The 16339-nt window shown below is 51.1% G+C and overlaps 1 protein-coding gene across 4 annotated transcripts in view; it reads right to left on the reverse strand.

The window, feature by feature from the left end:
* The window catches only part of OTUD5 (OTU deubiquitinase 5), a 29213-nt gene extending 14816 nt beyond the window's left edge, over window positions 1-14397 (reverse strand). The window contains exons 1-2 of one of the 4 annotated variants that reach the window (XM_045995041.1): window positions 13062-14397; window positions 2839-2932 (exon numbers count right to left, since the gene is read on the reverse strand). In XM_045995041.1, the coding sequence (XP_045850997.1) occupies window positions 2839-2932; window positions 13062-13655 (688 nt within the window). In that variant the 5' untranslated portion in view covers window positions 13656-14397. The remainder of the gene's footprint in view (window positions 1-2838; window positions 2933-13061) is intronic. The other 3 variants (XM_045995040.1, XM_045995038.1, XM_045995039.1) reach the window with 3 other exon arrangements.
* Between the last annotated feature and the right edge of the window lie 1942 nt (window positions 14398-16339).

The raw sequence follows: 16339 nt of genomic DNA on the forward strand, positions 1-16339 counted from the left end.
TCGTTCTAACATGTACAGCCCCAGCTGCTTCTTCATGGCCCATGCAGATGCATGTGTGGCCTCCACTTTGCCCACAGAGGCCAGGGCCAGAGGTTTTTGCTGAGTCAAAGTCCTATGGGGGGAGGGCAGGAGAGAGGCAGACTCATGTTTCCAGGAAGAGGTTATCTGAGCCTAGCAGGGGCAGGGTGGGCCACAGGATACCTAGAAACTCAGGCTCCTACTTCCACTCCTTCACTGATGCTCATAAGTCCCCAACATGCCACTGTGAGAGAGAGCAGTGAATATTGGTTCCCATGAGGGACACCCAGACCTCAGAGGCAAAACAGAGGGTAGAAAGCCACCTGCCTCAGGATTTCCAACAGTAGAGGACTACAGGCTTTTAGTTAAAGTAAGGCCCAGAGAGGTCAAGGAATATACCTGAGGTTACCCAGCCAGTCCACAGCTAAGCTGAAAAGCTAGGGCTTTACCAAGGTCATAGAAAGAACATGTCATTTGGATACCTCTGGGACCCCATGCCAGCTCTGCCACTAATGACCCTAAGCATGTCATTTCTCTTTCCTGAGTTGGAATCTTCTCACTTGTCTCACAGGATAACGATTCCAGTTTTGCAGATGAATCTGAAGCACCCAGCTGAATGCCAGCAAACAGTCAGCGTCAAGGAACAACATTGTGGCCTCTATGTGTGCAATCCCCCTCCAACTCCAGCCTTCAGTTATGTGTTCCTTACACCATGCAATGCGTGGCAGGAACTAGAACCTGTAGGCCTTCTCACCAGAGCTCAGGGTAACTACACAAGCTACGCTGGAAGCAGAGGGGCAATAGAAAGCCCAAGGACAGAGTCCCCTTCCCAGGTATATATCCTATGCACTCTGCCCCAGGGAAACCTCCAGATTAGGCCTAGAGACTCAGGGGCCACGTACTTCTAGGGACTGGCCATGGGGCTTCTGAGGTTTTACAGAGAAAAGCCAAGGGCAGCCCAGTTGGGGGAAATGGGTAGCCATAGTGCTGATAGGGAAAGGCCTTCAACCTGCTGCGGTCAGCTCTTCCTGTAAGCTCAGGCCCTTTACTGGAAGGCCCTTGTTGAGGGGGGAGGTGTCAGAGGGTGTCTGGAGAGGTCAGCCAGATGGACACACATGAAATGTTGCCGTTAATATGGGTTACTACACAAGCCAGGTCCTTACCAGCCTCAACATCTGCCTCAAAGGTCACCTGGGACCAAGGTGCCCAGTTGCATTCTCTTACACTCACTCTACCAGTAGCCCCGTTTGTCCCACATCTAGCCTGAGGCTTCAGCACAGGGCAGCACCTAACAGGCCCTGAACTATTCTTTCTTTGCCTTCCTTTGGTCCAAGATGCCCCACACCCAGCTCTTTCTCTAGAAAACATCCCAGGAAGAACACAAGCTGGAGCCACAGGGATAGAAAGGGTAGGATTTTCCCAGCCCAGCAGAGTCTACTGCCTGAGCTTCTTCCACTTGGTAGAATGGAGAGGTAAGCAATCAATCCACCTAAACTTTTTCTACTTATTCAACAAACATTTGTGGCTCTTAGACGCCACTGAAAACAGCATTCAGGCTTCACCAATGCTACTGTTCCCTGAGGGTCTACCAGGTGTCAGGCACCAAAGGGTTTAATGTAAATGATCTCATGTAACCATTACAACTCTGGGTCTTTGGCCTTCTGTTATGGCCTCAGAAACAGGCTCAGGAGAGCAGCTGCCTGCCCAAGTTCAGACCAAGAATCAGTGGCACAATCAGAAGTAGAGTTGGTCCAGGCTACCAGTAGACATGGGGCTAGTTACACGGTGAGAGAAGAGCAGACCCTGTAAGGACTCAAGGAGCCCTTCAGAATCAATACCATTTAACAGATAGGAAAATTGGAGTTTTTGAATCACGGCCAGAACTAGAAGACAGGGCTTCTGACTCCTACTTCAAGGTTCCTATCAGAGGGCCCTTTTCCCTGGTAGATAGTACAGGCCCTATGGAAGGGTCAGATCATATGCACAAATTCCCCTGGACACTAGCACAGGGCTTTAGGGCTGCCTGCTGGGTCACAGATTCAGAGGCAGAGTGACCTCAAAGATGTCACTCAGACTGGATACTAGATGTTATTAAGGAATTATGAATGTTGTTAGGTAGGATAATGACACTTGGATTACGTTAGGAAAGAAAAAATCCTTATCTGTCAGAGAAACATACATGAATATTTACAAATGAAATGATCCAACGTTAGGGTTTTGCTTTAAAAATACTTGTTTCAGGAGAGTGAAAATGAGTGGGCAGGGTAGTGATGAAACAAGGTTGGCCATGTGTTGATGACCACTTTGAAGATGAATGATGGATACAGAGCATTCACTATTCTACTTTTCTGTAAGTTTAAAAAAATTCTATGACCTCAGGGTGACAGCAGTGTGCTGTGTTTAAGAACATGGGGCGTGGACTAACCCAACCCAGGGACTCCCAACTCTACTCTCTGACCCGGGCAAGTCACTTCCCTACTCTAAGCTGCTTTCCTCTTCTGACAAATGGAAACCACAGTAGTCCCTACACTTACCTAGCCTGGAAAAGAATAAAAAAGGGTTTCCTTTAGTGTCTGACTATGCAATCTGTCCCTAAGTAACATTGTTTTTTATCACCATTATTGTTATTATTATCACTTTCACATCACCGCACTGCCTCATGACCAAAGGATAGAGGTCAGATACTGACTTGAAGCTGGGGTCTGGAGTCCCTGAAACACCAGTACACTCAAGCCCCAACCCCGTCTCAGGGTTACTCCTAAACACTAGAAACAGCTCAGGGGCAGCCCTAGGCCCTTGAAGGCTGAGACACAGACTCACCTACAGCCCGGAAGAGACAGGCGCCGTCCTCCTTCATCTGCTTGATGATGAAGCCCTTCTTGTCTCTCAGGGCCTTTTCAAACCAGTGCTCCTGCTGGAGAGAAAAGGTGGGGGTCAACAACAGGAAAGGCCTGTACCCCCTCCCCAGGGCCCTGCCCTCCAGTTCCCGAAGGGCCCAGCTAACTGGCTGAAAGGACACTGGGCAGGGTCAAGTCCCTAGCCCTGATTGACACTCCATGCACGTGGAGGAGGAGGAGGAGGAGACCCTTTCTTTTAGGGAACTAGTCATTGTGTGAGTAGAAGACTTGATTCCAGAAGGGCCTCATCTGTTTTCTGACTGCCCCTGCTGACCATGTTGGGAATCCAACAGTGGGCCCCTACAGGAAGCCAGCAGCCCAGACCTGGCAAGTATCCGGAGGCAGGGTGGTATGAGGTGGGGTGGGGTGGGGGGTGGGGAGGTGAGAGGTAGGGGTTAGGTGGGGATGGACCTTGCTCTGTCTCAAGGAGTTTCACCAGTTCACCTGGGGACCATCTAACCACTTAAGGTAGGGAAGATGTCGAGGAGGGAGTAACTGGCTACAGCCTAGATCCCAAGCCCTACATATAGCTAGGGAATGTCAAGATATATCGCATAAGAAAAAATGCATACACTGTATGATCTCACTTATAACTGAACATATTTCACATATATATCTATGCGCATACAAACACATGAAAGTTGCAAAGACCATACGACAAAATATCCCTAAACGTTGGTACTACAGGTGATTTTTATCTCACCTTTCTCATGAGAAGCATGCAATCCCTTGTCCAAAACTCCAAAACTCGAAAAGCTTTGAAAACCAAAGCCTTCCTCTAACTCATCTGCCATCCTCACCTGACCTGACCTGAGCCAGCGAGAACCTATTTCTCCCACTTGGAGGTGAATGTTCAAACACTTCCATGCAGAAACAGTCAGCAGTTTGGTTATGAGGTACTACCACTGACCCCACCAGAGATGTCACATAACACATAGTATACACACCAGGTGATTTTTCTAAACTCTGAAATTTCCCTAAATTCCAAAGCACATCTGACCCCAAAGGTTCAGGTTCAGTGAGCCTGTACAAACATGTCTCTTCAGACTTAAAAAAATAATGGAGAGACAAATAGGCAGAAAAGAGGACGTTTAGGCCAAACTACTCTGTATGGTACCTTAACGGTGGTTACGTGGCATTATACATTTGTCCAAACCCACAGAACGTACAATGCCAAGAGCGAACCCTACTGTGAACTGTGGGCTCTGGGTGATTATGATGTGTCCTACATGGTCACTGACTGCAACAAATGCACCACTCTGGTCGGGGGGTGTTAATAATGGGAGAGACTATGCACGTGTGAGTGCAGGGGGTTTGTGGGAACTCCCTGTTCAATGTAGGAACTCTTGTTCAGTTTTGCTGCGAACCTCATACAGCTCTAAAAAATTAAGTCGGTTAAAAGAAATGATGTCCACTTGTCACTGAAAACATGTTTTCCATTTCAAAACAAAACCAGAAGCAGCAGACCTTTCCCAGGCCTTTCACGCCCTCTGCTGGCCACAAGAAGCCAGCCTTCAAGAGCATCTATGCTAAGGACCAGGAATCCCAAACCTGCTCCTTTGGGACACCACCTGCCCAGGGATTGCGAGGATCTGGGCTAACTCTGACTAGACAGAGGGGATCACTTCTCTGCAGGCCACTTTTCCCCAGCTCAGGTGAGCGAAAATCCCAGCAGAGTAGGAAGTACAAGGTTCGGAGGCTCTGCATTCCAATACCAAAACTGTTTTTCAATACCCAGCCCTGTCATTCACTTGCTGTGTGATTTCAGACGGACTATCTGAACTCTCCAAGCCTCAGTTTCCTATCAAACGACAGATACATGATCTACCTGACAGAGCTGTCAAGAAGCTCAAAGGAGCTTCAAGGCCTGAAAAGGCCTGGTAAATAACGGGTCCTTAGCCACAGAAGGGGCAAGACTGGCACAAAGACCACGTACAACTGAGAGGATCTCAGCAAGTCCCATGGGAGTTGGACATGGTTGGACAGAAGGGGGTGAAGAGGGGGGTGATGAGGGAATACCCAGCAGCCCCACCATTAGGGAGGCGTGGCTGGCTTGCCAGAGATGACAAAGGCACCTGGAAGCCCTTAATGGGCTTCCATGGACAGCATGGAGACTCTTGTTTGTGCAGAAACTCTCCAGCATGTGCCTCTCCCACCCCAGAGGCTGTGGACTAGCACACTTCAGCCAGTTTCCCCCAGTCCATCCCTGCCCTGCAGGGACAGCCATCTCCCAACACCACGGTACGTGCCCCAGCCAGGGGTCACCAGCAGGGAAGCTGCAACTATGACTACAGGCCCACACTGGGCAGAAAGAGAAGTTCCAAAGAAGGGCACATAGTAACCTCCTGCCCTCGAGTGCAGGGGAAAAGGAGACTGAGGGGAAGGGGATCGAAGAGGAGGGGGGCTCCTACTTACTCCTCCAACAAGGGTCTACCAGAAGCTGCCAAATCAGACCCTGACTGTAGTAAACCTGGCAACGAGGCAGAGAAATGAATCTGACTTGGTTTCTACCCTCCATAAGCTCACAAACTGCTGGGGGGGGGGGATGGGGAAACAGGGAATGACCACACACAAGTGTGAGCAGGGCAGTGAAAGAGCTGAACACGGTGCTATGAAACACACAGGAAGGGTCCTAACCAATCATGAAGGCAGGCACCAGAGAAGAGGTGCCACCCGACAGAAGGATTAAAACATGAAGACCTCCAGAAATGCTTGTTAACTGGGTAAGAAATCACTTCTGGGGGCGCCTGGCTGGCTCAGTCAGAGAAGTATGAGACTCTTGATCTTGGGGTGGTGAGTTCAAGCCCCACGGTGGGTGTAGAGATTACCTAAATAAATTAATTTTAAAAAATCACTTCTACCACAAAGCACCAGGGATGCCCGAGGCTCAGCAGTGAGTCGGGCACAACTAAAGTCCTGGGTAGGACTATGCAGGCAAGAAGGGTGGGGCCAGGAAGATGAACTCGTATTAGCCAAATGCCTGCCCTGCGCCAGGTTCCTGATGCAAAAGGTGACTTCATTTAATTGTTCTTACCACAGCCCAGGTGGCAGTGAGCATTATCCTCATTTGACAAAGGCAAAATGAGCTGGGGTTTGGGCACCAGCAGAGTCTAGTATAGAGGCAATAGGGAAGGCCCTCACAAGCCACAACATGGAGACATAGCTGGCAGCCCATCCTGGGAAAGTCCTGGTTTGTCCTTAAAAATGGAGACCAAGCAGGGGCGCCTGGGTGGTTCAGTGGTTTAAGCCTCTGCCTTCGGCTCCGGTCATGATCTCAGGGTCCTGGGATCGAGCCCCGCGTCGGGCTCTCTGCTCAGTGGGGAGCCTGTTTCTCCCTCTCTCTCTGCCTGCCTCTCTGCCTACTTGTGACCTCTCTGTCAAATAAATAAATAAAATATTTTTAAAAAATGGAGACCAAGCATACCCTTTACGCAAGTAGGGCTTTGGTCCTGGGGCGATCTGGGCCTAGATCTGGAGGCCAAACCATGATCCTCCCACTGGCTTTGGCACCAGCAGCCTTAAGGGCTTTGGGTCTGGCTGAAACCTTGCCTCTCCCTTTGGGGAGAGAAAGTAGGGAGGCCATGGTCCTGGGCTCCAGGAAGAGCTTAGAGTCCCAGAAGCCTCTAGCTTAAGACTCCTTCTTCCCCTGGCTGGACAGGAGCCTCTGGGAAAGGGGCTGACTTGGGAGTTGTTTAGGAAAGTGGTCCAGGAAGAGAAGGCTGGTGGGAGAGAGGGATGGGGGCTAACCTTTCCATTGGTAAGTTTAAGCTGCATCAATACTCTGGCCTGAGAAAGTCAAGTCCAGACCGTGAATCTTACGAGCCCACTGCTGGGCCTATGGGCGAGTCCCTCAACATTCCTGAGCCTCCACAAGGGAGCTGGGCAAAGCTCTCTGACATCATGGGATCCCAGGTGCAAGACTCTGCAACCTACTGGTCCAAAGGCCCAAGAGAAGTTGAAGCAGTCTGTGGGACCCAACTGACTTACATTCCAAAGCAGCTCCACCAATTATCAGTCATGTGATGAACCACTCTGAAAACTCCACAGTTTTCCAATCTGTGAAATGGGATAACAAGCTTCCCAATAATAGGGTAACTGGAAAGACTCAAATGTTACAGGACTTTGCCCAGTAGAAAAGTACTTAATAGGTTCTCTTCTTCTCCCTTGGAGGGAAACAAGAACACTCCTGTAGGAGGCCTAATGACAACCACCCAAAGATATCAGGCCCTAATTCCTGGAACCTCTAATACTACTTAGTAAGGAACAAGGGTCTTCAGCTGTGTGATTTAAGTTAAGGATCTTGAAATGGGGAGATTATCTCGGGAGTATCTGAGGAGGACTTAAATGCAATCACAAGCATCCTTAGAACAGCAGATGAAGTCCTGACACAGAAGAGGAGACTACACATAACCAGGGAAGATGGTGTGAAAACAAGCAGAGGATGGAGTGATGCAGCCACAAGCCAAGGGAAGTCAGCAGCCTACAGAAGCTGAAAGTGTACTGGATTCTCCCTAGAGTCCCTGCAGCAAGTGCAGCCCTGCCAACACCTTGACTTTGGCCTACTGAAACTGATTTTGGACTTCTGGCTTCCAGCACTGAGAGAGAATAAATTTCTGTTGTTCTAGACCACTCAGTTTGTGGTAATTTGTCACAGCAGCCACAGGAAAGAAACACAAACCCCCCTTGAAGCCTGGTGGGAGCCATGAGGCAATATGGCATGGTTCCAGTCCCACAGAATCCACCTCTGTATCATCCTTCCAGGGAGAGGATGAGAATGAAGGCAGCAGGGGCCTGGAATTTCCCCTCTGAGTCTGGGAAGCTACTGACCCTGCCTATCAATGAATGAGCTGCCACTGAAAGGGGAGGGGGCAGGGGAAGATGGCAGCAGGAGTAGCAACTCTCGGGCAGATGTCTTCTCAGAGCCCAGGGCCAAGAGGTGTTTAATATTCTGGCCTTCACAGCTCTGTCCCAGCAAGCTTGGTGCCAAGACCACCCCTCTCTCCCCTCAAAACTCCCAGGAACACTGGCTCAGCTCCATGGGCAAAACACAGGCAACCCATCCAATGAAAAACAGGCGCACTACTAAGGAGCAACACAAGCTCTCCAGGGCGAAGGAATGGGAAAAGAGCAAGGCCTCCGAACCTACTGCCGGGCCACTGGGGGGGGGGGGGGGCAGGGAGAAGAGGTGGGTTAAAAAACGAAGATTCTATTATTCTGCAACAACAAGAACGACGTACTGACGCATGTTACAACATGGGAGGCTATTAAAGAATATGCCAAGTGAAGCCAGATACAAAGAACTGCAGACTGTAAGATTCCATTTTATATGAACCTCTCAGAATAGACAAATCAATCAAGACGAAAAGTAGATTAGTAGTTGCTGGGGGCTGGGAGGGATGGCGGGACTAGAGGATAGTGATAGCGCAGGGTTGCTTGGCAAGTGATAAAAAATGTTCTAAAATTGATCATGGCGGTAGGTGCACAACTCTGTGAATACACTAAAAGCTACTGAACTGTACACTTTAAATTGGTGACTTCCATGGTGTGTGAATGATACCTCAAGAAAGCCGTTAAAATTAAACAAATCCAAGGGCCTATAGCACTAGCACAGGAGAAAAAAGCCAAACACTGCTTGAAACTTTGCAGCATACCCCCAACAAGCCAAAGGGTCTCACCACTTTCAAAATGGGTAAGAGGAATGTGGAGCAGGGAATTAAGAAGAGATGACAACTAGCTTCTGAGAAAGGAGTCCAAGCTCCCTCCTATTACCCATTTTAAGGCTGGAGAAATTGAGGCCCAGATAGGGGAAGTGCCTGAAGATATAGGACTCAAACCCTGATAGCCGGGTACTACTTCCTACTATAAGACTGTCTCCCCGCCAAAGGAATCAGCAGGTTCCTAGATGCCAAAGCTTGGCTGTTAAAAGGATTCCAGAAAGAACCAGAAGATCCTGGGGCAAATGCAAGAAAAGAATGAGCCAAACTCTGAGGTAGGCTAGGTCTGGTATTCATACGCTCAATAACCCTGGGCATGGGTGGCCTTGTGGAGAAAAAGAAGCTGGATCCAAGCAGGAGATCCTGGGGTTTGAACTCAGGCCTGCCCAGCTCCAAAGCCCCAAATTCTTCCATACTACCTCCACACCATCCAGTAGGCCCCCTGACAGGCAACCCCCAAGCTTTTTCACCAAAACACAGCTGGACATAAAAATCATTGTCTGGGGGCGCCTGGGTGGCTCGAGCTGCTGCCTTCGGCTGGGGTCATGATCTCAGGGTCCTGGGATCGAGTCCCGCATGGGGCTCTCTGCTCAGCAGGGGAGCCTGCTTCCCTCTCACTCTCTCTGTCTGCCTCTCTGCCTAATTGTGATCTCTCTCTGTCAAATAAATAAATAAAATCTTTAAAAAAAAAATCATTGTCTGCCAACCCTGAGCCTCACACTCAACAGACACCTGTCCTGCCCACCAAGCTTGGATGGCAGAGAGGGAAGGAAGGGGCAAGGAAGAGAAAGAGAGAGAGAGGAATCCAGATTTTCCTCAGAAGACACCCACTATGCTGTCACCTCCAGGTCCAGAGGGCTTTGGCCTGAGTTCCCTAAAATCCCAAAGCTAGACAACACTTCACCAGCTCTTTACCAGACCAATGAGGAAACGGAGACCCAGAGAACATAGCCCTCGCTATTCTGGTTCATCCAGCAAAGCTCCAACAGAGCCAGAGAGGGAACCCTGGGAACCTAGGTACCCTGGCTACAATGCCAGGTCCAGCTTCTCCCACACTGGAGCATGCACGTCCCCCACTGAAAACGCTCTGTGAGGTCCTCAAGCTCAGGAGACGTACAAGCCACTCTTTTCACGGGGTTGATTCAGTAAGGCAGCCATGCCTGGAAAAGAAAACCCTTGATACTACCACCTCCCCAGCACCAGGACCTCAGGGTGCCAAAAGGGCTCCTAAAGTCCTACAGTAGTCACAGCATCTGACCGAATAGGAAGTCTGAGTAGTCAGAACACGGATACACCATCTGCACTTCCTCTCAACAACTCCGTTCTTTCCCAGGAGATCTAATGGGCCTGCAAGGCTACAAATGCCCCGGGCGACAGTTCAGGACCAAGACTGGAGCAGCAGGAAGAATATTCCCTCCTCTCAACCCCCCAAAAGTCCCAAGTTGGAGGAGGTGAGACAGAGAGAAGCATCTATTCTCCTTTTGTCCCAAGAAGTGTGAGGACAGGTAAAGCCTTTCCTCTGTCATTGGGAAGACATCATGCAGCCACAGACCTTCACTTCTATGTTCTTATGGAAACAAGTATGAAGGAGGGAGCCTACGTTATGTGAAAGGGGTATAAGGAGAGATCTTTCTAGTCACCATGGCAGCACACAGCTTTCTTCCCCTATGTCCTTGGGACCAGGGACATAGCACTCCCATTTCTGTGGAGAAAAGGCAGACTCCCCACAACCAGGAAGAGAAACAATTCCTGGCCCTGACCCCGTGGGCCCAGAAAACTGATTTTACCTGTAGTACTCAAGGGTAGAAAGGGAGAAACGACAGGGTGCTCAAGACAAGGCCCTGGCCCCTGCGAAGTACAGAAAGATTTATCTGAACCAAGGGGAAGAAAAATATGGGTACAGAATTTCCCTGGAGTGGGGATGTCTCTGGTGAGAACAAAGCTTGATGAAAGCAATTCAGGAAGCTCAAAACATTTCCGTGATCCTGGAAATGAGAAGCAAACAGAGCTGGGTCAGGGAGAGACTCAAGAATATCTCCTAGTTCTTCTGAGGAGGCCTCAGCTAGCACATCCCCAGTACCTGGCAACCTTCTAATAGAAAGTAGGGAGACCCTCGTCCTGGCTTCAGGGAGCTCAGGTAAGGAGTTCTTATGATTATGAAGAGCACCTAGGTCTTTCTGTTCAATGGGGGAGGCCTCAGGACACACTGGAGAAGACCTCATGTCTATCTCGCTGGTGAGAAAGGATTGCCTGGTTGCAGGGTGGTAGAGAGTCTCATACCCAAGGGGGACCTCAAGCCCCTCCCTAAGATGATCTCTTGTCCCTGAGAAGCTTAAGAGGCTCAGAATCTTCCTCAGAATCCTATCCTACCCATGTCCCAAGGGTAGTGGGTAGTTCTCAGGATTTAGTTCACAAGTGGTCTGAGGCTCAAGTCCCCAAGGAAAAGTATCTTATGTCCCTAAAAGATCCCTATGACTGGGGTGTATATATATATGCTACCTGAAGTGAGGTGACAATTAGAACTCTCAGGGCAGACTCAGGTCTCAGATTCTAAGGTGGGTTGAATTGTCTCACACACCAAAGAGAAAGTTTAAACTCTTAAGGGGCGACCCAAGACCCTATTCCCTAGGGACTTGGGGCCCAAGGTGGATGAAATCTTTCTGTTCCTGAGGAGTACCTTAAATTCCTTGAGAAGGAAGCCCAAACCTCATTTCTAAAAGACACACCAGTCACTGAGGTATGTATGGGTCTCATCCTTGAGGGCAAGCTCAAGTGTCCTGCGCAATGGGTCTCAGGCCCTGAAGGCAGACTTAGATCCATGGGGAGGGCACAGGCTCCATCTCTGGGACTCCATCCTGCCCATGTTCCCTGAAAAGTGGTAGCAGACTACAGTTCCCGAAGCAGGGATCTTACATCCCTGACAAGAAGCTCAAGCCCAAGGCACCTAGGTGGCTCAGTTAAGCATCTGCCTTAGGCTCAGGTTGTTTGCCTGGAATCCTGAGGAGGCCCACATCAGGCTCCCTGCTCAGCAGAGTCTATTTCTCTCACCCTCTGCTCCTCTGCCACCACCCCCCCCAACCCCAGCTCATGTTCTCTCTCTCAAATAAATAAATAAAATCTTTAAAAAAAAAAAAAGGCAGAAGCTCAGGATCTTGAGGTAGAGGGTGCTCAGATCCCTGTTGGAAAGAGAGAAGGGCCTGTTATGTACCCAAGGTGTGTTTCAGTCCTTCTCATATTCCTGTGTTTGTGTGTATTGGGAGGTGTCTGAGATCCCACCAAGGCGAACACTCAGATACCAATCTCTGATGAGAAAGGACCTCTAAAGACCTCATCTTGCCTGGGACCTCTATGTGGGGGCTATCCCTTTTCCCGAAGAAGAGTCTTCAGATCCTGTCTCTGTAAGCCCCTGTCCACAAACAGGGGACCTTGGGCTCAAGTGCCCCAAACTGTGAGGCTTATTTTCTTGAAGAAAGGTTCAGGCTGGGGAGGTTGGGGGAGAGAAGAGCTAAAGGCCTATCACTTAAAAGAAGCTTAAGCTCCTACAGAGAAATTCAAATTCAGACTCTTTGGCCCCGACGAGGTCTCTGACCACTGAAAGGAAGCACAGACCCTTGTCACTTAGAAAAGGGATGAATCTCATGTACCTTAGTAGTTTCTGGTCCCTGAGTGTTAGTTTTGGCTCTCGTCCTCAAAGGGATGAGAATCTTTTCTTCCTGAAAGAAATCTTATCTCCCTGGAGAAAAATTCAGAAGATCCCCTTTTCTAAATAGGATATATATATAAATATATATACACATTATGTATTAGGCCCTTGATTCTAGAAGAGAGAGTCTCGGGCCCTTGAAGGCAGGCTTAAGACCCTTAAGAAAGTCTCAGACTCCACTGCTGGGTGGTCCTGGGCTGTGTCCCCCTGAGAAGGAACCAGGTGGGGGGGCGGGGTGGTTGTCCTGTACAGATGGTTTATCAGACCCCTGAAAAGGATTTAGGTAACTCGTGAACACTCAAAATTCCCCTGAGGTCTCCGCCTTACCTGTGCTCCCTGGAGGAGGAGTCTTAGACCCTTATCCCAGAGGAAAGAAAATCTCAAGGCACAGAACACAAACCAAGGTCCCTAAGACTCCCCTCTCAGGAGGCAATCCCACCTAATGGTCCTACATGATGAGGTCTCAGGGCCCGGAATGACGGCTTTAGGTCGGTCCCAGAAGAGACCACAGACTCAATCCTTAAGTCCGCCATCTTATTAGGGGACTCTAACCCCCAAGTCCTTGGTGGGGGGGGGGGGAGGTGCATCGGGCCCCCACCACCAGAGAATGCCAGAATCCGGGAGAAGACGTAGGTCCCTCGGGACGGTCTCAAACAGCCTTCCTGGAATCCCTACCCAGGCTGGGGATCCCACCCGCCATACCCACTCACCTGTTACCCCAGCCCATACCTGCTCAACGGTTGCGGGGTCCATAGCCTCGATGCGAGCTGCAGCCGCCTCATACTCGTCTTCACTGTTATAACCCGCGCCGACCTCCTCACGCTCTGGACTGCCCCCTCCAACCGCTCCGACCCCGGGGGCTTGACGCCGCCGCTTGCTATGGCCCGGCCCAGAGCAGCAACTGCCAACGCCTACGGCTCCGCCCACGCCCACCACCACGCCCGCCGCACCCACACCCGCCGCGGCTGCACCCAGCGCATCGCCGGGGCCGCCGCCGGGACCAACAGGGCCCCCGCAAGGAGGAGGAGAGGCCTGCTGTGGCCGCGGACCCGCCACGGCGCCAGGCGGCACGGCCAGCGCCCAGCGGTGAAGCGCTCCCGGAGGCCCCGGTAGCGGGCCCTGAGGCGGTGGCGAGGCCCGAGGACGGGCCCCCACGACGCCCGAGTCACGGTCGCGGTCGCCACCCCCCACACCCGTGCCGCCGCCGCCCACGCCCACACCCCCGCCGCGGCGCGGCGCCGGGGGCAGCGGCCCAGGCGGCGGCGGTTCGTTGGCGGGGTCGGCGTCGGGAGGCGGCGGCTTCTTTTTGGGGAGAATAGTCATGGCGGCACCGCCAAGTACCCCCCAGCAAACCCGGCGCGGGGCACGCTGGGAGAGAACCCGGATGAGGGGGCTACTGTGGTGCGCGAAGCACGACGGGATCGGCGGGACCCGGATAAAGAGATTGTAGCACGGGTTCGAGAATGGTCGGTGGCGCGCAGATCACGCGGCAGGAGAACCCGGATGTTAAGTCCTAGATGAAAGCACCGCAGCGGGTTTGTCGTAGTCTCTTCTCTCCAAGTCCAACAAGTTTATTGCCACACTCGCTCGTTCCGGCCTGCTGCTTCAAAAGAAACAGAACCAAAACAAGCACCTCTTCGCCCCGCCCCCTCGCAGGTTCTTGAACTACCGGGTGGGGCTCCTGGGCGCTGCGCAAGCGCGCCAGGGCACGGCCCCCGCCTCTAGTTCGGAAGTACGTGGGCAAAATCTTCGCCGCCGCCACAACAATCGCGGGCACCAACCAATCGAAGCAGCTGCGTGGGTCCTCGATGACGCCCACGGACCAATCAGATGCGAGCGATCGCCCTCCCGTGCTCTCTGTCTCAGATTTCAGTCAAAGTCGGCACTCTCGTTCCTTTCCTTTATTCTCGTCCGCCCCGTCGCGTTCTTCTCTCCCCAAGGTTCTGACTCGCGGCCGGGGTACTAGTACAGGACAGCGTAGCCGGCCCCGCGCACAATTTCAAAAGCGCCTCCCTGCCAGACTTCCAACTTAGCCGCAGTCAGCCGGACTGACTGGAAAATATCAACACTCCCAGAGCATAGCCCTCCCCAGAAGCGTCACTTCCGGTCCCACCCACCTGCAAATCCACGTCTGGTCGGGAGGCGGGCGCCACTTCACCCTGGTAACAGGCCGAGTTCTGCGGTGACTGGTTAAGAGAAGCTGTCACTCACTTTGGGCCGGCCAACCCTGGGGCAGATGTGCACCGTGGGGACCTTGGGTGTTTGGGAAGCGGACACGCCTTCTTTGGCTCCGCAGTGCTCTCGCCCTCGCGTTGACCTCCCCGCCCCAGTGGCTAGTGCGCAAGCGCAGCCCGCCTGTTCCGACGCCCCCTGCCCCCCTCAGCAACTGAGTTTACCTGGATTGAGCAAAAGTTTATGAACCAGCGCTGTCACCAGTTAGTGCTTTGCAAGGGGGTTGGAAAAATCCCTGGTACCGAACAGTTGGAGAGCTACAAGCTAATCGTAGCTCTGCCCCTCCTGTCTGAGGGCTCTTTGGCAAGTCATTTAACATCCACCCCATCCGCAATTTTTCAGAAGAATTTACTTATTTTTCTAGTAATTGCTGTACCCAGCGTGGAGCTTGAACTCAACCCCCGAGATCAAGTCCCATGGTCTTAGGACTAAGCCAGCCAGACGCCCTGATCTGCAATTTCTAATCCTCTGTAACATGAGAATGATAATTACGATTCAAGGATCAGCGATTAGTGCCTGCAAAGGGTATAGTGCTGTGCCTGGCACATAGTAAGTGCTCAATAAATTAGTCTGAATGGCAGTGCAAGGAAAAGGATCCCAGGGTTTAGAGTCAGGAAGACCTCAGTTCCAGACCCTGATGGACCGTTACCAATTGTATGATCTTGGGCGAGTCACTGTGTCTTAAATTTGAGGTTACCCATGAATGATAATGCCTGCCCAGACTACCTCAGGGAATAGTTATGGCGTTCAGATGGGTTTATGAACCAAGAAGTTGTTTTGAGAGGTGAGGGTTTGCTGCAGGTCTTGGGAGTCAAGCTGTACATGTTGACTGAAAGATGATCAGAAAGCTCTTCTGAGTGCCATCTAACCTTGTTCCTTCAGATGCTGACCTTGGTTGAAGGTCTTCCTTGAAGGGTGGCAGTTGCAAATGGCATGTTGTGTTTTCTGCTCTGAAGAATTCATGAGAGAGGACTCACGTTTCCTGGGCCTACTGTGTTCAGGGCACTATGCCAAATGCCTAGGCATGTTACCATATTGAATCTTCTCATGATCCTCTCACTTGACCTCTATTTCCTACTAGATATTTGTCAAGCATTACATGTCTAAAATTTAATTTAGGATAATCATTGTAGCTAATCTTCACGAAGTACTTTCTCTGCGCCTGGCACTCTGTGCTAACAGTTTTGATGTTCCTTTTGACAGTGAGTGCCCCCCACTCAGCCTTTGCCCAAGCCAGAACCTGGGAGTCAACATCGTCTGCTCCCTCTTCCTCAACTCCCACATGCCTTCAATCCCAAATCCTGTCAATTCCACCTCTCAAACCTCTTAACTCTCCAACTCTTACGACCACTACATGGTCCAAGCCACCATCACCCACCAAGTGGACTACCGCAAGAGCCTCCTCACCACCCTTCCTCCCGCCAGAACTGTTTCTCTAGACTCCACTGTCCACAGGCAGAGCAATCCTTCTGAAATGCAAACCTCATATTGACTCTCCTGTCTACAAGCCTTCAGAAGTCCCCGTTATCCTTAGGATAAAGTCCAAAATCTGTATCATAGCTTCAAAGGCTTTTTTGTGATCTGGCCTATCTCCACATCCCTACTCTCACCACAGCCTCACACTCTCCTCCCCAGCTGAACCAAACTAATTTCAGTTCACCGAAGGCCCCGAGCTTGCCCCCTAACCTCCAGGTCATTGCACATGCTCTCCTGTCTGCCTGAAACTTTTATCCTTTGCCCTGGGCTAACTCCACCTCATTCTTTGCGTGTTGGCT

Source organism: Meles meles, chromosome X (assembly GCF_922984935.1).
Source record: "Meles meles chromosome X, mMelMel3.1 paternal haplotype, whole genome shotgun sequence".
NCBI lineage: Eukaryota > Metazoa > Chordata > Mammalia > Carnivora > Mustelidae > Meles > Meles meles.